Below are 23,036 nucleotides of genomic sequence, written 5' to 3' on the forward strand. Positions count from 1 at the left end.
AAATACCAGCATCATGGAATTTAAACTGTTCACTGAAATGAGATGCAAGTGTCCTCAGGCAGGTTATCTGTTATTATATGACAAACATGCAGGAAGGAAGAAAGGCAGACCAGGCAGGCGGGAAGTTCAGGAATGACAGACTGACACTAAGATGCAAACGTGTTGCACGTATGACACTGACGGTGCTCTCCAGACCCACCTGGATTCCCGCCCACCTGTCTGCCGCTCCAGGCTTCTGACACACAAGCCCTACGGCTCACTATTATCGTTTACTCTTAGTCTTCAGGCAGTGTAAATAATCGACAATGAAAAGCCATCACGTTTTAACAAGCAGAATATTACAGAGCATGGGAAGGGGATTGATGGCGTAGCTGTTAAAAATTACCTTTGAATCAAAAGATCCCTTATTTTTATAAAGAAGTTCTTCAACGCTCTCTCTTATTTCCTTGGGAATATTTCGTGCATCAAAAGTTGCTATGTCTTCTCTTACACCTCTTTTTGCAAGGAAACTAAAATTAAAACATTACTTCAAATGAGGCTAAATAAAATTTGCCATTTCTGACAATAACATCGATTTAACAAAATGGTATACGCAGTACTTTTCATCCACTAGTTAACAAAACATAGGGTCCTGAAGTATCCCAGCTTCTCATGTGCTGCCCGTCACTTTGTAAAGACCACAAGGGCGAACTCCAGAGAGAGGCCCCGCGGTTCCTCGCCTCCTGTCGGTAACGTGCAGCGGTGAAGGGCACGCATCACAGTCCTCGTATTCTACCCACATCCCTTTCTGTGAACTGCTCTATGCTCGTCTGTTCTAGGATAGGTCAGAAAATTTCCTGACTCCGTTCTAAGAAAGGGACTCCCAAGTGTTCCTCAACCTGCACCTCCCTTGCCACCTCTGGATAGGAAAGGACTCCACCATGACCCCCAGTCCCAGTGTGGATCTGAGTGTGGGCACAAACCACAACACCGTCACCAGAACGTGAAAGCTGAAGCCACGCGGCTGCATGTTTCGTTAACACCCGGCCTTTTCTCTCCCGGTGCGTGTCTTGTATTATTTACGGGGCTCCTGCCCTCGCTCCTTCTGACTCCACCAAGAGTGCAAGACTCTGAGGAGAGCGACAGTATTTCCTTCATCAGTAAATCACAGGAAACACAATGCTCTGTACCGTGGGTGGGCCAAATAAATGATGGCATTTATTGAGATGTTCTTCAAGATTTTAGGCATTCTTTTTTTCCCTCTGTGGATACTTATATCACATATTATGGAGAAAGGAAAACAGATCTTGGTATAGGATCACATAGAGTATCTTGAAATATTACAGCAAAATGTGTAACTAGGTAATTAATGAAGCACAGTTTGAGAAACAATGTAAGAAGTATTTAAAAATATGAAAGAGGGGCGCCTGGCTGGCTCAGTCAGTACAGCATGTGACTCTTGGTCGTGGGGTTGTGGGTTCAAGCCCCATGCTGGTTGTAGAGATTACTTAAAAATAAAATCTAAATCAATCAATCAATCAATCAATCAATCAATGTGTACTTCACCGGTGAAATAATAACATTTTTCACAAATTCAAAAACTTACCTTTTCATGCTCACCCAAGATGTATCAAAGATACCCATCAACCTTAAAACGCCCTCAAGAATATCTCTGATGACATCAGGTGGCATACGCAGTGAGCGAATTTCTGAAAGAGATTCTGGCTTAATGTTTCCAACTGCTAGTTTAGCTTCATTGACTAGAGGCTAAAAAGACAAAGAGCATTTTTTACTTTCAAAAAATATATATGTAAAAATCACTAACTCTAGAAGTTACTGAATATTTGTCATTTTATTAAAAATAACTCGTTATTAATATCCTTTCTCTTCAAATATCAAAATGCTTTGAAACACACAAAATACAAAATCTTCAAATTCTTACCACCCTAACTGTAAGAGTCTAATTTAGAAAAAATCCCATTTGTTTTGAGACAATTTGCCATTTTCAAGAGGCTCCTTATATTCTATGACTAGCTGGCTAATAACCTAGTGAGGAGCCAAAAAAGAGCCTGAGAGTTTGACTTAATTTCCCTACAACACATTTTTCTCCTCGACACTCAAACAACATGGCTCACGGGAAACGCGGATGGTTTCTGATGACCTCCCTTCTCCCGGCCGACCTTGCTTCCTGCGTCTCTTCCATGAAGACCATGCTGTTGGAACCCATGCCTGCTAATACTGCTAGAACTCCCAGACACAGCCAGGAGTCAGGCTCAGACAACACTCCGCTGTAGCCTACCTGCACCTCCTTTAATTCATCGTCAATTTTGTTTTTTCTTTCTTCAATTTTAACAACTTCTTCTGCTATTTTGTGCTTCAGTCTTTCAAGTTCTGTCTTTTGCTCACTAGCATCCTAGAGGAATATTTAAATGGTATTCCAATTAATTTTCATGCACTTGATATTTTAAAGCATGATATCAAAAATATAAATTATTTTAAAATAACATCTTCCATTAAATGTTTTCCTAATGTTAATTGACATGAAAGTTCCTAAGATGCCTGGGAAATGAATGTTATAATTTACTACGTATTTACTATCAGGAAGTTTCTATGCTTTATTTGTTTTAATGTTTCCAAATAGCAAAGCAATAAATGCTTATTATATAAAAACCAAGCAACTCAGAATTGCAAAACTTAGAAAATTATCATAATATACATTTAACACTTGGAATAAATAATTCAGAGAGGTTGGTACTACTATACTCATCTCATAAATGAACAAACTAAAGTCTTCTATAATTCTTTTTTTTTTTTTTTTAAGATTTTATTTATTTATTTGAGAGTGAGAGAGAGAGAGAGCGCACATGAGAGGGGGGAGGGTCAGAGGGAGGAGCAGACTCCCTGCCGAGCAGGGAGCCCGATGTGGGACTCGATCCAGGGACTCCAGGATCATGACCTGAGCCGAAGGCAGTCGCTTAACCAACTGAGCCACCCAGGCGCCCTAAAGTCTTCTATAATTCTAACAGTAAAGACTAACAACTCTTAGAGACTACAGTGTATTAGAAGTTTGTGTTTCTACACTTTAGACAAAAATTGAAATCATGACACAATTTGATGGTAAATAAATCAACAAAAATCAGTACAGATTCAAAGAACAGTAAATTATATACTAATAACACGTGAACTCTATTCATGCACGCAAGTATCAGGGATCCCACATATGGAAGGAGGAAATCTGTCAAGAAACCTTTGCAGAGTCCTCACGAGTGGTTCCCAACCAGGTTCTGATCGCCCAGGGAGCTTCAGAGCGAATGCCTGGTGCTCCGTTGCCGAAGTATACCCCAACACTTCATCTGGGCGCAGGCAGCGCGCAGAAAGACCTAGACGCACCAGGGGGCTCCGACCTGGAGCCGAAGCTGAGACTCAGGGCCCCGGCCAACTCCTCCACAGTCCCACCCTGAGCTCCCTTACATGTCAGTGCAACTGGAACCGTGGGCTCCTCAGAAGGGAACTCACGTGTCCCATCACACATGCAAACATCCTCCAAGGCCCAGCACGCGTGTTGTTCTGCCACCTGGAAGTGAGCCCTACTCCAGGATTTTACAGTATTTAATCTGTACCTTTCTCAAGTCACAGACCTGGAGCTGCAAGCTTTGCAAGTTCACACAGTTTGATATTTAGCTATCTCTCCAGACTATACTTTGTTATAAAATAATGAACAGAAATGTCTATTTATAGTTAAGCAAAATTACTAGTATACAAGATACCCAGCGACTCTTCTGTGTCTCAGCTAGGCCAGACAGCTAGCTACCCTAGAGTCAGAGAAAACTCTTCTGCGGGGGGCCGACCGCAGGGCAGCACAGCTGTCCGAGTCCGACTGCAGCTCGCCAGTCTGAGGGCACACGGGCACACGCACTGCTCAATGGTCTCTTTTCATCAACAGCATTATCCTTCACACAGCCTTCACTTGTTTCATACTTCAAATTACTCTTCAAAGGTAAGGAGGTGACAGGTATTTTTTAATAATAAAAGTGGCTGTCTGCTTTACATAAATCTTTATAGTAATTTGTTTCCAAAATACCTTGAGGAAAGAGTGATGCTAAAGTTTTATAGTATGAAAATTACATTTGATTTTCTATTACATTACTTACCAAGTCAGGTACTCAATAAAATTATCCTAGAAACACTGAATGTGTACATAACCATCATGTATCTGGAAATGTTATTGCTTTTGAAAGTTTCCCAAATGCCAATGGAATTATTTTGGCATATCAGGGGAAATCTTGATTATGTCATTCAAGTCAGTCTAGATATTCCTCCTGTGAAGCTCACAGTTCTTAAGAACCCTACCCACACTCAGATTTCCAATGAAGACGACCAAACTCACAAAGAAAGCTTCTTTTGTGAATAAGAATAAAACAATCAAGTATGAAAAAGTACATAAGAAAATAGAGTGGGAAATAGAAGATTTCATAAAGTACCCTCCGAGGGCTAAGTAGAGATGAGGCAACAATGAAAGAGACCAATAAAAAGGGACGCTGCAGGGGTGCCTGGGTGGCTCAGTCGTTAAGCGTCTGTCTTCGGCTCAGGTCATGATCCCAGGGTCCTGGGATCGAGCCCCGCATCGGGCTCCCTGCTCGGCAGGGAGCCTGCTTCTCCCTCTCCCGCTCCCCTTACTTGTGTTCCTGCCCTTGCTATCTCTCTCTCTCTGTGTCAAATAAATAAATAAAATCTTTAAAAAAAAAAAAAAAAGGGACGCTGCCAAAAGGAAGCATCTCCTGAGAGATAACATCAGAGCAGGAATGAAAAGCTCAAGAGGTGAATTAGAAAATGAAGAATTTTTAAAGGAAGTAGAGCAAAAAGAGAAGGAAAAAGGTGAGAAAACATAAGAGAATTAGAGAAGCAGTCAGGGAAGTCCATAGTCCAAGTAACAAGCATCCCAGGAAGGGAAGACAGAGACATGGAGGGAGGGGAGTACGGCCACACGCAGTAAGGACACTTCCCTGGACTGCGGAGAGAAGTGTCCTGGGGCAGAATCCACATGGTGTCCAACACAGTGAATGAAAGGAAACCTAAGCCAAGGCAGATCATGTCACCTTCAGAACAATGACTTCCACAAAGTCTCAAGAGAGGAAAAAAGAAAAAGATCACCTGCAAAGGATCAGAACTTAACAGAACTTGGGAGTGTTTCGGTCACGACAACAGAAGTTGGAAGAAAATGTCTGGAAACAAGGGGATTACATTTCTTGATGACTGACCATGCTGAGCATCTCTCTGTGTGTTTACTGGCCCTTCCTATGTCTTCTACCATGCAGGGCACCTTCAAATCTTCTGCTCATTTTTAAATTAGACTTTTAGTTTTATTACTGTGTTCTAATGGTTTCTGTATATTCTGGATACAAGTCATTTATCAGATTTATGTTTTGTAAATAATTTCTCCTAGTCTGTGACTTGCTTTTTAATTTTCTTCAGAACTTATTTCACAAAGGAGAAGTTTTTAATTTCGATAGGGTCCAATTTCATCAATTTTTCTTCTTCTTCTATTTTGGTATCACATCTAAAAAATCTTTGTCTCACCCAACATCATTTTCTCCTGTTTTCTTCCAAAGTTTTATAATTTTATGCTGTACATTTAGATCTATGACCCATATTCAGTTAATTTTTATACAAGTTTAAGGTAAAGGTCTTGTTTATTTTTCTCTACATGGATATTTAAATACCATTTTTTAAAAAGACCATCCTTTCCCCATTTAATTGGCATTTTGTATAAAATCAACTCACGTTTTAGTTTATTTCTGAACTTCATAGTGTCCCAATGATCTGTCTGATTATCACTACACCAGTATCACACTGCCTGGATCACTACAGCTCAATAGTCTTTTTTTTTTTAATATTTTATTTATTTACTTAGAGAGCAAGCAAGAGAGATAGTGTGAGCAGGGGGAGCGACAGGCAGAGGGAGAGGGAGAAGCAGACTCCCCCCTGAGCAGGGAGCCCGATGCGGGGCTCAATCCCAGGACCCTGAGATCATGACCTGAGCCGAAGGCAGACGCTCAACCAAATGAGCCACCCAGGCATCCCTCAATAGTAAGTCTTTAAATCATAATTCTTCGAACCTTATTATTTTATGAGTTTTTGTGCCACTTCCTTTTATTGAGATTTATACATTAGTCTATTAAATATTGAAGTTAATTTTAATTAAAAGAGGCATTAGACTTGCAGTAAGGTTAATAGTCACCAACATGGAGATGGACAAACATATATGAGATATAATCAAGAAGATAAACTTACAGAACTTAGTGATTCATGAAAGGTAGGGACTGAGAGAACATATGTCTAATATAATTTATAAGTTCTGTCTTGAACAATTAGCTATATTGTCAACAACACAAGAAACAACAGGTGTTGGCGAGGATGCGGAGAAAGGGGAACCCTCCTACACTGTTGGTGGGAAGGCAAACTGATGCAACCACTCTGGAAAACAGTATGGAGGTTCCTCAAAAAGTTGAAAATAGAGCTACCATACTATCCAGCAATTGCACTACTAGGTATTTACCCCAAAGATACAAAGGTAGTGATCCAAAGGGGTACATGTACCCCGATGTTTATAGCAGCAATGTCCACAATAGCCAAACTGTGGAAAGAGCCAAGATGTCCATCGACAGATTAGACTATGATTAGAATGCGGTTGAGAACCACATTGAAAATAGAGCTACCATATGACCCAGCAATCACACTACTGGGTATTCACCCAAAGGATATAAAAACACTAATTCAAAGGGGCACATGCACCCCAATGTGTACAGCAGCATTACCTACAATCGCCAAATTATGGAAGCAGCCCAAGCGTGCACCGATAAAGAAGATGTGGGATAGAATACACCTACACACTGGAACGTGACCCAGCCATAAAGCTCAGAGACGTCTCAGAAGACACGTCTAGCAGATTACTGGGGATCTGAGTCTGAAGCTCAGATGAGAGAGTAGGGCTGAAGGACGAGGGAGATGGATGTGGCGGGGGTCAGCACAGAGCAGCCTGGGAGGGCACGCGGACGCAGCGCCTGCGCGGACAAGAACGTCAAAGACGTCTCCTCTGAAAGGTTCGACAAAGGCAAGGCAATGGCAAAAAGTGGATAGAACCAAAATATTAAAATATCATGAAAGTATAAGTAAAATGAATAAAGACTTATTTTGTAAATCTTGAGAATATTAAAGGCAGGAGAAAAAAAACCCTTGAAGCCTGAAGGAGATAATTTTTTAAAAAATAAAAGGAAATATCAACTTAACTAGCAGAGGGTAAACAAATAAAATGGCTTACAGACAAATCTATACCAACATAAAATGTCATATATTTACAGGGTTTAGATATATTAGTATATGGTGAATTGAGAAGAATATAGCTATGATTTTAAAATAACACGGGAAAATACTATGCTTTTCCACAAAAGCTCAAGTACTTAATACCATCAGCCTGACTCAGCACAGACAAGCAATATTTTTTAAATCCACGTAAGTAAAAATGTAAGTTTTCATAGTAATGATCAGGCAGATGTGGTCTCCCCACAGTCTGCGTCTCGTGCCCCCTCAAAGCGTTACCTGCATTGACACTGTGATCTCTTGCAGAGCAGCGTCTGCTTCGTCTTGCTTAGTTTTAAGCAGCACGCTTTGCTCTCCAGCTCTTCTGTTCAGCTCGTCCACAAGGGCTTTGGCCTCATTCAGTTTGGACACACCAGCCTGCGTCGGTAAAATTAACCACATTAAGGAAAAGGAATTTTATACTCTCTCTCCTGATGAACGGATAAGGAAGATGTGGGATATATAAACAATGGGGTTTCTTTAAGAAAGAGTCAAGGAAAAACCTAAGTGTGTACACATCAAACACTTGCAAGTGGACTTGGGTAGCTCCCTACTGCTGATTATAACGACTTATTCCACCATGTACCCATTAAGGTGTGGTACAAGACTCCACAGAGACACAAAGGAAAAACAGACTTTAAAGTGTCACAGTAAAGCCGAACAGATCAACACATACTTGGGAGCTTCAAGACCAGGATCTTTACCCACTGAAGTCTGTGGGAGAGAAAACAGAAAGCGAGGAAAAACTGAGCAAAGCTTTTCCACTTCTCAGTCTCCCTGACTACGTAAAAGGACTCAAGGCCTACTCTTGGGTGGACATCTGACCCTGGGCTGGCCATTACTGTACCCCATCCCACCACCCGTGAGTAATCCAAGGAATGAACACGAAAATCTTCCCCCTCTCCTATAATATGAGTTGGGTTTTGTCACCTAACAAATGAGAAGATTTCGGGAGACAGTAGTGGCAAAAAGCAATATAACCAGTATTTTCTGAGCACCCAACAGAGAGGACAGCATCGTGCTGGCTCTTTATCTAACTGACCCAATCAAGTTGCAGGTCAACAAGTCTATGTAATTTACCCAAAGCACCCCAGAGAACTAAATCAAGAAAATGACCTTCCCAAAGCAAGTATAGTTAGTGGCTTGCTCTGAATGGAAGAGGGGTAAAGATAACTTTGTCAGTTAGGGTGGATCCTACTTATGACACTAACAGAGAGACACTACGACTTTGGAGAGGAAATGCTCTCCGACAGCTTCCGAGGCTGGCATTTTAATGCCACATTTAAGTTGAAGCTCTGTAATTACAGAAAAGGAGAAAGACAACTGTTCAGAATGTACTGACATAGATAAAAGTACTATTTTATAAGGTATAATTTTAATTTTAAAGGTTATTATAAAGCTTAATCTCAGATATTATGTTTTAATTAATAACAGACATTTCTGAATTTCTAAATACACTTTGATTTTAAAGAAACTTTTAAAGATCACCATAAACTATCAAAAGCACATAAATACCATCCAGTGGAGAAAAAGAACAATTACTGAATCTAAATAAAAATTACAAAACCATTAGTATACCTAGGAGCAATACGGGTAGGTGAGATTGTTTTAAGGCCTGTAATACAGTACTCATTTATACCAAATATATGCCACAGGCAACGGATTATAATATACATAATCCTTGTACCCCACAGGTAAGTAAAATAATTTGAGATTACCAATATTGTACCTGCAAATGACTTTGTCTTTTTAATAGTTCGTTTTTCTTGCTGCTACTGATGGCAGAATACACGCGTAAAAAGGTCATATATCGGCTTGGGGTAGCACCATACGCTTTACAAGATTCATGGATTAATAAAAATGATTTCAGAAAATCAGGATCAACTAGAAAGAGAAAACAAAATGATTTAATATATACATGATCTATTGCGAATTAGAGAAAATCATCTTAACTACATTTATTTCATACCAGATATTTCCACCTACAGAACTATAACTACAAGGTATCATCTCTGCATAAAGGTACATCTATTCACAGCTCCATGTTCCTTATGACTTTGAATTACTTAATTTCAGTGGTCTCTATCTGTCCACTGTGACATATTTGCTCTGAACACTTTTATTGCTGCAAGAGAGAGAAATCTACAGGTTGTCATAGCATATAAATTAGTTGGACCTACAGAACTTGTAATCTAGAAGCAAACACAATAAAAGCTCCTTGAATGGAAAAGAGATACCAAACCAAGAAACACAGGTCCACTGTCATTTGACACACAGTGAAACAGGACCTCAAAAGCCAAAAAAATGACAAGTCAGTTCACACAGGATGCAACACATCCATTACTAAACATGTTATCTTCCTCTCATCACCTCAATCTATGTTCTTTCATATTCTCTACCTCGGTTAGTAAAGTCAACTTCTCATCACTGTTCTAAGCCAGAACCCCAAGAAACATCCTTGCGTCCTCCTTCCTCTAAGGGGTCCCCTTAGAGTGCCCCCTGGAACCCCCAAGTCCATTCCTTCCTCTTGGATTACTGCAGTGGCCTTCCACAGGGCTCTGATCGCCTTCAGTTCTTCTCCTTACACCCCCCCTAGTTTCCAGTAATTGAGGAAAAGGATGGACCCAGACAATTCTGTTTCTACAGCAAGACTCTGGTTACGTCTCTGCTAAAATCGCTCCATGACCGCAGATCACCCAAGTGTCAGAATCCAAATTCCTTAGCACGACACGGGAGTCTTGTCGTTACTGAAGCCGCCTGCCTTCTCTTCACCTAGTACTCTACTGCTCACACGTCCATGTCTCAGCCGTTGGGCTGCTCACAGATCCAGTAAAATAGCTCGTTTATTTCTTGGAGCCTTTTCTATGCTAGTCACTCTTCTCCAAACTGCCCATCTGCCCATGTCCATTTGCTGTAACATCTGCTAGTAAGCTGTCTCACTTTCAAAGGCTCTTCATATCAACTCCTACCATCATTTATCTCACTGTATCAGAGTTTATGTTGATATAGAACATAATTCTTGCTATTCTTTAGTACGGTAGGAGCTCCTAAGTCATCTCTAGTATCCAGCCCAGTACCTAAGGTAAAACAAGTTCAATAACTATTTGGTGACTAGATGGTGAGATAAATAAATTAATGAATGCGCTATGATACTAAAAAAAAAAAAGACCACATCCAAAATTAATTTGGAACTGGAAAAAATAATGAAAGTATAATTAAGAAAATATTGTGTGCACACTCAAAGAACACCCCAAAACTTTTTCATGTGTGAGTTGCACGCTGTGACATAGCTAAGTGAAAAGTGAAAACTAATAGAGAAGCTTAGCCTTCTAGCCAAAGACCCCAGACAATGTAAGTAGAACATCCGATCATCCAGGTCAAGAATATAATTGTTTAACTTCTTAAATGTAAACAATAGATAATGAGTTAGGTCCTGCAGAAAATGACATAAACACGAGTTTATAAATACAGAGAGCTTTAGTTTAGTTTTCATCAAAAGAAATCCTTGTTAGGAGACACCTGGGTGGCACAGTCAGTTAAAAGCGTCCAACTCTTGGTTTCAGCTCGGGTCGTGATCTCAGGGTCCTGGGATCGAGCCCCGCATCAGGCTCCACACTCAGTGCAGAGTCTGCTTGGGATTCTCTCTCCCTCTCCCTCTGCCCCTCCCTCTCTAACAAATAAATAAATCTTTAAAAAAAAAAAAGCCTTTATGCTAGTTTATCATTATTCAAATTCACAATCACTGTGAATCTTTAACGAATCTATGACACCAAAAAATGGCAATTATTTTACAAAGTCAATTTCATCAAAATACTACCTGAGTTTTTTTTCTTTTCTTCTTTCCTTTTTTTGTCGCTGTATTTTTCTTCGCCATCTGTTTCACTGAGTAACATTTCAGGTATCTAAAACAGGAAGAGAATTTCTTCAAACCTCAACTCAATAGGAAAAAGTTTAAATAAATCTAGTATCAAAGGTTAAAAATAAAAAGAACACTTTTCTTCTAGGTTTCTTACTAGAGTAAGAGAAATAATGAATATATCCATCTTCAGAATTTTTAGAATTCTAATATTCTAGAATATTTCCTAGACAAGATTTTTGACACACATCAACCATTAATTGATTGCAAATTACTGAAGGAGCTCACAGTTTGGATTGAATTAGAAAATAATCACAAATGCCATTTAAAATCATACAATAAGAAAAATAAAAAGCTTTATTTGGCATCAGGGCATAGAGGGATAGTAAGGATTCTGAGGTCTCCTGAATAAGAAGGAACTAAAAGTAAATGAAAAGAACTCCACAGTTGGTAATTAACAGTTTCATAATTGATAATCTTAAAAACTGTTGTCGAGCTACCACTAGAATTTTGCCACTATCACAAGGAAGATCAAGTTTCATAAACAGATCCCATTATTATAATGGAAAGTATGATAATCTAATAAGAGTACTCATTTAAAATATACAAAAAAAACAGAAGTAAAATACTCTTAGTTTCCCAGGAAGAAAATTAAAGTAGCAGAACACGGACATTTTTGCAACAGGAAGCCCAAGGAGTCCAGGTATGTGGGTCAAAGCCTCACTTTCTGAATCTCCCAGACTAAACACCATGTCACACAAAAGACCCCTTTACTGACGAAGAATTTGAAAGTGCCATGGTTCGCGACCAGAGAGTACTGTTTTTTCCTCAAACATCTTCACTGATTTCTGCCAAAACCCTGGAGCCTCTGGGAGAATATTTCAAATCTATCCTTTCAAATAAACTGAAATTTTTTTCTTAGGAAACTTGCTTTATTTTATTTTATTTTTTTTTAAAGATTTTATTTATTTATTTGACAGAAAGAGACACAGCGAGAGCAGGAACACAAGCAGGGGGAGTGGGAGAGGGAGAAGCAGGCTTCCCGCCGAGCAGGGAGCCCAGTGTGGGACTCGATCCCAGGACCTGGAATCATGACCTGAGCTGAAGGCAGACGCTTAACGACTGAGCCACCCAGGCGCCCAGAAACTTGCTTTCTTTAAAATAGTCTATCCCTTATGTGAATTAGCTTGATTGTGTAAACATCGCACAAGATATACATATATCAGAACATCACACTGTACACATTAAATATATACAACTTTTATTTATCAGTTTGTATCTCAATAAAGCTGGGTGACAAAACAATGCTCCAGCCCCAAACAACACCCTCCATCTGCAAAGTGTTCCTGGCTGGATTGGCCCACACTCCCCTTTACCTCCATTTTCCCCCTCGGAGATAAAAATGGCATATTAACTCTATTAATTCCTATACATACCTTCACCTCTCAATTCCTTCAACTCCTGTCCTTCTGGTGTCTTCTCCACCACCTTTTCCTCAGCTAATCACACCCTACCTCCAACGGTCAGACCCTGAGACCGTGTCACTAACAAGAACTGAAATCATTCCATCATCTCACTTGCAAATATCCCAGCCAGCCCCAGCTCATTCCCTTCATAAGGCCAATAAACCTCATGCTCCACTAAGACCTGCGATGTATCAATTTGAAAATCGCCACACTGTCGTTCACCGTCTTCCTATCACGAGCTCGCAACTCTCTCGGCCCTCACTCACTCGGCTGTACTCGAGTCACAAAGCCCCAATGCCGGCCAAGTGCAAGGGGGCGCCCAGTGGCTGAGGGAAACACACACCACGCTGACTGGCCTCCGCTCAGCTCTCTGATCGCTAGCTCACGCCAACCCTATGCCACCCAGCCCTCATACCCCCTTCTCCTCAGCCTCCCCCTCTTTCACTCGTCCAAACTGTTCTGCGTATCTTCTTGCATCCCTTCAGGGCCCCACAAACTCTCCCCTCGGCTTTTCTCTCACCTCATCACCTTGCTGTCGCTCACTGAGAAAAGAGAAACCATCAGAAGCCTGTGCACCACTCCCCGATACCACACCTACCCACTCACCTGGAGCTGGGCCCCTGCGCCCTGCTTTCTTTGCTGCAGGGGCCAGTCCCTAGTCCTCTCATTTGTGCGCCAGGCCGTGACATGGCTGCACAATGTTCCCCTGCCTTTCATACGTTCTCACTTCCTTGTTTGCATTCCTGACGGCATACGAACGTGCAATAGTATGTCCCACCTTAAAAGTTTTAAAAGAACAAGTATTATTTTTACCTACTTCCTTCCTACTGATCCATTTCTCTGTTCCACTTTACAACAAAATCCCTCACAAGAGGTGACCACACTCACTCTCTCCAAATCCCCTTCTCACTGTTTCTGGAGCGCGGCCGCTAACTGAAACTGCTTTCTTAGCCTCACAATGACCTCCCTGCTGCCGGAGCCGACAGTCAGCCCCCAGGCCCCATCCACCTGTGCGCACCACTGCCCTGAAACGCAGTCTTCTGCTCATCTTCACACTCTGCTGGTTTCTCTCCCGCTTCCCCACAGCAGCCCCTTCTCTGTATCCTTTGCGGATCCCTCGTCTTCACGTCAACCTCTTCATGTTGAACAAGAGCCCAAGACTTCAGTCCTTGACTCTCCACCTTGTAGTCAATGCTCATTCCTTGATGGCATCATTCATTCTCAGAGCTGTAAATACCACCCATACTCTGACAATTCCCAGTGTTTTATCCTGGATGCCTGACCCTTCTTTCCCCTGAACTCCAGACTCCTATACCCAGATGCCTTCTCCGTCCTGCAGCCTGGAGGTCTGACGTCTCATAAAGAACACATCTAAAACTGCAAGCCTCATATCCTCCTCTCAAAATGCTCTTCTCAGTCTTCCTGTTCTCCGTGGACAGGTACTCCATCCTTCCAGGGACTTAAGCCAACATCCTTGGCAGTATCCTTGCATCCTCACCTCCTTTTACATCTTAGTACAATCTGTCAGCAAATTCAGTTATTTCTACAGTAAAACATATTCAGAATCCAACCACTTCCCACCGCCTCTCCTCCTCCATCCCTAATGCACACCATCCTCTCTCTCACCGGATTACTGCAACAGCTTTGTAACTAATTCTACCCTTGCCTTTGAGAGTCTATTCCCAACCCGGAAGCCAAAGTAATCCCGTTAAAACATTAGAACGGTGTGTCGAAAGCCTCCAAAGGCTCCCTCACCTGTTTCCAGGAAAAGCTAAACTCCTTAGAATGGCTCACAAAGCCCCATCCTAACTGCTGCCCTCTTACTTCCCTGACCTCATCTCCAACCACTCTCCCTCTGAATCACTCTAACCGCTGACTGGGCTTCCGGCTGACCCTCAGAATCACCAGGCACACTGTCGGCTCAGGATCTCCCTGAAGGAGACGTTCCCCCAGCGACCCCCCAAAACCTCGTAAACCCCATGAGGGCAGGGACTTTCATCTGCTTTTTCTCTGCTATAACCCCAACAGATAGAACAGTGGCACATATTAGAGACCTGATAATTACTTCTTAATGAAGCCTCTCGTTCATGTGGCCTCTTAAGACTGGAATAATTTTCCTGTCCTTTATCTACTTGCTGAAATCTAACTAAACTATCATCTCATCTGTAAAACCTTATCTCAAATTACAGTCCTCCCTCTGACTCACGATAGGCAACAGTCTGTACTTCTTTACACAAAAATGAAGAAATGAATGATCGAGAATATAAATATTATTCAAAGAAATAATCCTGAAAAGTATTATTTATCAAACAAAGCAATGGCAGAGGCTTCCACTTAAGATGGTTCAATGAGTTCACACTTCAAACACATCCCCCTCCCAACACTTAACACCACAATGATAGATATTTTTTGAAAGATTTAATTTTTTTTAATTTAAGAAAATGGCTAAAATTATTGCTACAATGTTTTTATCATGGGCTAGCTAACGAAATGAATAAAATTTTAAAAGTACAATAAGTACCTCTGTAGTCCTTAAGAACATGAAGTTCTACACTCGACTAAAATGTCATATAAGAGCATAAAGAAAAGAGAGAGGTTTTCAAACATGTATATTCAGTGCCACAATTAAGGTAATATAATAACAAACACCAAAGCAAAGTCAGGAAAATCTGTAACTTCAAAAAGAAAGTATGCTCTTTTTCATTTCCATACTTAAATGTTAAACTTACTTTCCTCATGCTGCTATCTGACCAACCCTCCATCCACAACACCTGGCATTTCTTATGCAAAGCTGGATTACTCTCACAGTTTATTATGAAGTTTAAATTTGTAGAATCCATTATCAAGACGATATGCAAGTTTTGTTGAATTCCTAAAAAAATATAAGAAAATTATCATGGACATTACAACAATAATTGGGGAAATCTATATATGGTCTGCTTTTATGAGTTTAAAATTTTCTAAAATGAAATGGTAGGAGCCATTAAGCAATATCACAGTTATGATTTTTATTTTTGTTAAAAAATACTTGTGTGTGTGTTTGTGTGTGCATGCTAAGAGAAAAGATGCAGAAGGAGTTCAGGAAGAAGGCAAGTGTATGTACCAGATTGCTGTTTGGATGTTACTTTTCAAATGTGAAACTGGATTCTACTTTACAATTTTTCTTTCAAGGATTTTGGTTTCAATATTCACAAGCAAATTGATCTCCAATTTTCTTTTAGGAGAAATATATTTTTCCTGTTTCATCAATATTGTTTTCCCTTCATGAAAGGGAATTTGGAAACTTTGCTTCATTATCCATGTTCTGAAACTGTTTTGAATAGCACTGGGATGATCGGTTTCTCAGAGGCCTGGTAGAGTTTCCTTGTGAACTTGAAGGAGAGGGAGCAGACAGTAGCTCTTTAGCCGGCTTCTCTGTTTCAGTAATAAATGTTCTTTTAGGGGAAGAAAGCAGCTAAGTGTTTGTAGTACTGTCTGGGTGGTATTATCAGTGACTTCTATCGACTTCTTCAATGTGAGGTATCTGCAGGGCACATAAAACCGCTTCTGTGAGCAGAAAGCTGCTGAGCCAGAAAAAACTAGAGAGTCTGGCAAAATCTAAACAGTTCGATAATTTTCTAAGATAGGAAGTTCTGAACACTAGTTTTACCACACAGGAACAAAAGCAGTGAAGTAAATATTCCAAGGAACATGAAAACACTTTCATCTTTCCCTTCTGCTAAAATTTTGCTAACATGCTTTTACTATAGGTTGGCTTTTCTAAAAGCACCATAAAAAAGAAAAAAGTATAAATTACCAAATAGACCCAAGATTTAAGATACCTTTGCAACCTAATTAGAAAATATGGCAAATTAAATGGTACTTATTTCACATGAACCAGAATTTGAATTGACGAATTCAATACAGTCACTTACTATATGTGAAGTAATTGAAGACTGGTCCGAAAAAACCATCCTGCGAAGCCTCATCCTTGAGAGGCAACAGCAAAGGCTCTAATTCTTCCAGGGTATAGAGTCCAGGAACTTCACCTACGGAACACGGCACTTCTCGTGAATTTTAGCTGCATTACCCCAGCTGAAACACACTTTACATCCACAACACTTGTTCTATTTTTGTATCAGTCTGCTCTTATTCAGGCTGTTTCCAAAAACACATAACCCTATCACCTCTCTGTTACTCACAAATCTCCCTCTGTTGCCTTCATTCGATAAAACTCAAACTCCTGAGCAAGCCGTTCGAGACAGTGGACCATCTATCTAGCTGTCCACCTGTCTTTGAGGGTTCTTCTCCACCCCTCCCATACGAGACCTTGTATTCTAGCCTCAGTGAATGTCTTTGTGTCCCATAAATATAATGAAATACTCCCTCTTCCTGGAATTTATATGCACAGCCTTCCCCTGGCCTTTACCTTCCCCCCCAAATTACCATGTGTCCCAGGAGACACTGCTGTGCTGACTTCCCGGGTGCTGGGGAGAGCACTCTTTCTCTCTCCCACATCTAAACATGTCACTGTTCAGCATGTATCACATCACGTAACCATGAATGAAGTATTTTCCTTTCCTGCTCAATTAGATTCTGAATTCCCAAAGGACAAATATTTGATCATGTTCAATATTAACCTTAGAACATCCTTAGCAAAGTATCTGGAACATAAATATTTATTAGATGAATGAATGAACGAATGAAAACCTGTACTAGAAATCAGAACTAGTGCAGGGCCTGCTACAAGGCAACAGAATGGTGAAAGGCAAATCACACTGGATTAAGACCACAAGTGTAACTAGGTCTTATTTACAACTATGAGTCCAGTATTTAGAACTGGGCCTGGCACATAACAGGTGTTTAATAAACATTTATTAAGCCAATATACTTAAAGTTGGCAAGAACCAGTAAGATTAAGTAAAAACCCTTTTGCTGAGCATGCAAGGCAGTGCATTCACACAGGGCCCATCACAGCCTCATCCCTACTTTCCCTCAGGCCCAACTCAGAGGTGCCGGACCACATCTTGTCTGCCAAGCTTATACCTACCCAAACACACACACACACAAATCTGCTCTGTCTTTCAATTTCAGCCATAACAAGACACTTCTTTTTTTTTTTTTTTTAAGATTTTTATGTATTTATTTGACAGAGACAACGAGAGCAGGAACACAAGCAGGGGGAGTGGGAGAGGGAGAAGCAGGCTTCCCGCTGAGCAGGGAGTCTGATACAGGGCTGGATCCCAGGACCCTGGGATCACGACCTGAGCCGAAGGCAGACGCTTAACCCACTGAGCCACCCAGGCGCCCCAACAAGACACTTTCGATTCCTTAAATGTAGCAAAGAAACTTGGCTCTACGTACATACTATCCACTACAGCAAATAAGAATTTGAAATAGAAAAACGAGACAAAGGCCTATTTTCTCTGAAAGTATTTTTCAAATACTTTTTTGCTAAAAATGTTGGTAAAATTTAACTTATGATTTTTGAAGTTACAACTTGATAATAAAGACCAATTTATCTTAAGGTAAAAAGGTAAAAACAATAATCACTGCTGCTTATGTGGATGTTTGCTTTCACAAACAAAACAAAACGAGAATCCTAGCACAAAGCTGTCTCTCTGCTGGACCAGTTTCAGCCATAAGGAACAGGCCTCCACCTAGTGACGACTGAAGCAAGATGCAGGGACACACACCGTACACATGGACAGGAGTGGTCCTGTGAGCAGGTCCCGAGCCCCAGCAGCCCCACTCCAGCACCTGCCTCTGCAGGACTTGGGCCGGAGACTGGCCTGCTGACTGCCTAACCAGCGTCCCCGCCTGCAGTCACGTGAACATCAAATGTAGACACTTCCTATTCTAAGTCATACGTGTTCCTCGACCAGAGCTGTGAAATTCTGAAGAGAAGACTATTTCATTTCAGAGCCCACCTAACATGACACAAAACAAGCATTTACTAAACACGGGGTCCGACAGATGCATCATGGAAACTAGCTTTTAACAAGGTTTACTTTGTACTTAAATAACAAAACAATCTTGGTCCAAGTTTAAAACTAAGCTACCTCCTACCAATTCTAACAGTGACAACTCATAAAGAGATTTGAATAAATGTCACAAATTCTTCAGAAAAGGAAGACATATAGGAAATTGCAGGTATCCTCTCCAGAAAACCATGAAAACAGTCAGGTGACTCAAGAGACAACAAGAGCATACCGCGATCTGGGAAACATGGACCTCAGATATTGAGAATATATCTGTATTTACATATCCATGTTAAGGCCATTATTCAACCATTCCACTAACGATGGACAGTGAGGTTCCATCACATTTTTATTATGAATTATACTATGCATTTCCCTGCATGCTAAATCTATTATTTCTGTAGGTGAAATTCCTACACGTAATAGAGCTGCTATATTAAAGGGTACGGCACATTTTTTTTAAACAACACCGACTGATAACTTTCCAAAAAAACTGTAACAGATAATGGTCCCACCAAAAGGATATGAGAGGGCCAGTTTTTCAGGACATTCACCAACATTAATCATTTTGGGGGCACGCCTGGGTGGCTCAGTCAGTTAAGCGTCTGCCTTCGGCTCAGGTCATGATCCCAGGGTTCTGGGGTTGAGCCACGTGTCGGGCTCCCTGCTCAGCCTGCTTGTCTCCCTCTCCCTCTGCTGCTCCCCCTGCTCGTGCTCTCTCTCTCCCTCTCAAATAAATAAATCTTTAAAAAATAATAATAATAATAATCATGCTTATGTAATTCTTCAATCTCCTGATTTTATAAAAATGGGCTTTCTCAATTCTCCAGCTCCAAGCATGTTTAATCCCAGGACCCCTGAGTAAAACCCATACCACACATGCTCTGAAACACAATTTTACACTAGGTAACATTATTACTTTTCTTTTCTTTGAAGAGAAACCATTCACTTGCCTGAAGACAAAAGGCTATTGATCATCTCCAGAAACGCAGGATGCACGAACTGGTAATCCTCAAGAAGCAGAACCACCTGCTGGGCTTCAATCCCTGCAAGATGCAGCACCTGCGCGGAAAGTGACAACAGAGGTCTTCGCACCCATTACAGGTGTGGGGCCCAGCTAAAAACCGCCATTCTTCACGCAAATAACGTCTTTCTTTTCTTTTTCTCTCTTTCTTTCTTTGTAATCAAAATTAAAAATCAAACTTCAGCCATATAGTTTGGAAGGTAAATCCAGTCCATGAACAAACAGTTGGGGAAATGTTAATATGATTTCACAGCTAAGACAGACGATCATTTTTAAATACACCCACCTGTGTCCTATATAAATTCTGTCCTTTTATCTTCCATGTCCACCTAGCCTCTCTGTACATAAAAATATAATTTTCTAATAACCACGGGGAAAATCATCATCCATATTAAAGACTACGATGTATATCAGAGACATAATGGTCTCTGAAGGCTTTTAGAATAACAAGTAATTGTGCTTTAAAACGAAATAAAGCAAAGGATTTGAGTAACTCACGTGTTTGAGATCATTTTTGAACTGCTTCAGTTCATAGCCTCTGGAAATCTTTGGAGAAAACAGCACGGCTCCATGCATATGACTGACCAGGGAAGTAATGGTCCGCCGGCCCACGCCACTCCGTCCTGCCAGGAGGAGGGAGCCTCCAGGGAAGCTCAGCACCCTGTCGATCCGAGACATATACTCCAGCACTTCTTGGAAAAGTAAAATATCTAAATTCTGGCTATCTCGTCCATAATGAATGAGGCCCTTTTAAAAAACCACAAAGAATATTTTATCATTAATATATGCCCCATTACATAACAAAAATGTTATCTAGAGGAAGGCTTACACTTCTGATACACTCTGGAAAAGGGGCTAAGTGGCGGTGTGTCATCTTATGCTCCACGGCCTACCAGCAATCCAGCTCTTCTACGAAAAACCTTGTGTGATACCAAACACGTTCAAGAGCTCACAGTCATCAGATGCCTGCGGGACGCTGCTGATACGGCGGGAAAGACGTAGGGAGACACAGCAGGCTAATTACAAAAACTTCAAAAACTCTCAAATTTTACTAGTTGTTTCAACTCAGATCAGTGTGTGCAGACCATAAAACCTAGTATTGTGAACTCCTGCTGGTGCGCACTGCAGGGGAATGAATCCAGAGCCCCCGTGCGGGCCGCCCCACCAGCAACTGTGCGTCAGCGCGAGGGACGCCAGGCGCTGCAGCCGTAACAGCTTCCAGCACACCCAGACTCGGCAGCATCCACCCCACGCACAGCACGAGCTTTTCTGGATATAAAATCCACACTCGCTTCCAAAGCAAATCATCATACATATAACACTGTTTCTCCTTCTTATATTGTCTAATTTCACAAAGAAGAACGAACTAAACACATCTCTAGTAGAGTGCGCCTCAGTTTCAGTGAACCAGCGCACCACCACCACCTGGGAGCCCGGGAGAAATGGGGAATGAGACTTCCTCAGGCTGCGACCCAGGAGGCAGCGTATTTCCTGGTTCTCAAAGTGATTCTAATGCTCGCTGAACTTGGACACCACTGCTCTAGGATGATTTTCCAATTAATATTAAACCTCATTAGTAATTCCAACATCAGATACATTTTGCCAACATGTACCTTGGCCATCTTACCCATATCTGTGTGAGTACGGGAGCATTTAGTCAGATCTACCACAACAGACCACACCCCACAAGAACCAGCTCGGTCTATTGTATAATCTTTGTCTGCCTCGGAAACCTTACAACAAATATTTCTTAAATGACTACAATCATAACCAAATCCCAATTCAAACTCATGATTCAGATTATACCTTTCTCTTTTTTTTAAAGATTTATTTATCTGAGAGAGCAGCACACACATGAGATCACACACGCACGCGCGAAGGGGGAGGGGGGCGAGGGGGGCAGAAGGAGAAGCAGACTCCCCGCTGAGCAGGGAGCCCGACTCGGGACTTGATCCCAGGACCATGAGCCGAAGGCAGACACCCAACCGACTGAGACACCCAGGCGTCCCAAGATTATACCTTTCTAATAACATCCTTGAGATCCGCAGAATTCAGTTTTCCGAGTGGTTTTCCATGGGGAGGCAGTGGCTGTCCTGGGGCCACCCTTGTTCCTGAGTTGTGTCGGGCTCCCCATGTAACATAGAAACTGTCTGCAGAAATGAAAGGTATTTTTGGTTTTATACGTGTATTGGTAATGGCAGCACCAGGAAATACACTGTCCGTTAAATTATTTTTCAGTTAATCCTCCGAATACGATCATCCCCAGAAACGCGAAAGTAAATTACAGTGTGCCTGGTGAGACGATAAAGTCAGCTAAGATACAAAGACCTTACACTGCCATGTCAAACTTTCCCTGAAGAGTAGCTGATGTGTCCCCACTCCAGCCCTGACCCCCACCTCTCTCTCCTCAAACGAAGGGTCCTCCTCCGAGTGCTCCCCACTACTCTCCCTTGTGCTCTTTCTCCCTACTTCCCTCCCCTCCTCCACAATCTCCACATAAAATTGGCAACTAAAACAAACTCAAAACTCTCCTTGAGAAAGAACACAGATTTATAAATACCATCAAGAGCCCTAATTCTAAAATAAAGGAAAAAGTAACTGAATTTTAATTAGAAAACAAAAACCCCACCACTTCCCTTATATTTATCTCCAGCAGCATCCTGTGACCACACAAGGAAAATCTGTTGACCGTTCTGCTGAACCTTTCCCTCCTGATCCGTTGGGGAGGGTGCTCCATAAAGCACCCTCCTTCTCATGTGCTCCGCTCAATGGCAGTTTTAGCTTCCCTGGACCCCAGCTCCTTCACGTCCTTCTCCTTTCCCTCATCACTGCTTTTCCTACACTCTCCTCTCCCTGCAGAAACCTCTATAATCAAACTCTTACTTGGGAACAATGCTGCCATAACCGCCAAGTCCAAATCCCCGTCGTAGTCACTGCCCCCGTCATGACCTGGTGTGCGTTTGAAGCTTTTTCCTTAGATCTGTTGATCCTGATACTCAACAAGGCACAACCACCAGACCTCTCAGTTCTCTGCGTATCCCTTCTACTCTTATTTTCCCTGGATCTAAATTCAGTCCATTATTCTTTAATCCTAAACACTCCCCTTGAATTATTTAACCTTATTCTGTGGATTAAATTATCAACTACTGATATACCAAAACCCAGTCACCTATTGGCAAGTCTCCCGAGCTCTATCCTGGTCCCATACTTCCAACTGCTTAACAGACATGTAATAAACATACAATGTTCATCACTAAACACCTGTGTTTAAGCACCGCACTTCCCGTTAGAGAGAAGTAGTAAGACAGATGCAACTGCTACCCTCACAGAGCTGATAAACTTGATGCACGTTCCCCAAAAGACACTCAAAGAGCCTGCAAACAGTGAAACACGTA

General features: G+C 41.4%; 1 protein-coding gene across 6 annotated transcripts in view; it reads right to left on the reverse strand.

The window, feature by feature from the left end:
- Positions 1-23,036, reverse strand: part of DYNC2H1 (dynein cytoplasmic 2 heavy chain 1) — a 310,954-nt gene that overhangs the window by 211,886 nt on the left and 76,032 nt on the right. For all 6 annotated transcript variants that reach the window (XM_078059076.1, XM_078059074.1, XM_078059073.1 and 3 more), the window contains exons 48-58: positions 21,661-21,791; positions 20,140-20,388; positions 19,571-19,679; positions 16,572-16,685; positions 15,387-15,529; positions 11,153-11,237; positions 9,065-9,219; positions 7,576-7,713; positions 2,279-2,392; positions 1,586-1,746; positions 386-509 (exon numbers count right to left, since the gene is read on the reverse strand). In XM_078059076.1, the coding sequence (XP_077915202.1) occupies positions 386-509; positions 1,586-1,746; positions 2,279-2,392; positions 7,576-7,713; positions 9,065-9,219; positions 11,153-11,237; positions 15,387-15,529; positions 16,572-16,685; positions 19,571-19,679; positions 20,140-20,388; positions 21,661-21,791 (1,523 nt within the window). The remainder of the gene's footprint in view (positions 1-385; positions 510-1,585; positions 1,747-2,278; positions 2,393-7,575; positions 7,714-9,064; positions 9,220-11,152; positions 11,238-15,386; positions 15,530-16,571; positions 16,686-19,570; positions 19,680-20,139; positions 20,389-21,660; positions 21,792-23,036) is intronic.

The sequence above is a fragment of the Halichoerus grypus genome, chromosome 11 (assembly GCF_964656455.1).
Source record: "Halichoerus grypus chromosome 11, mHalGry1.hap1.1, whole genome shotgun sequence".
NCBI classification, from domain to species: Eukaryota; Metazoa; Chordata; class Mammalia; order Carnivora; family Phocidae; genus Halichoerus; species Halichoerus grypus.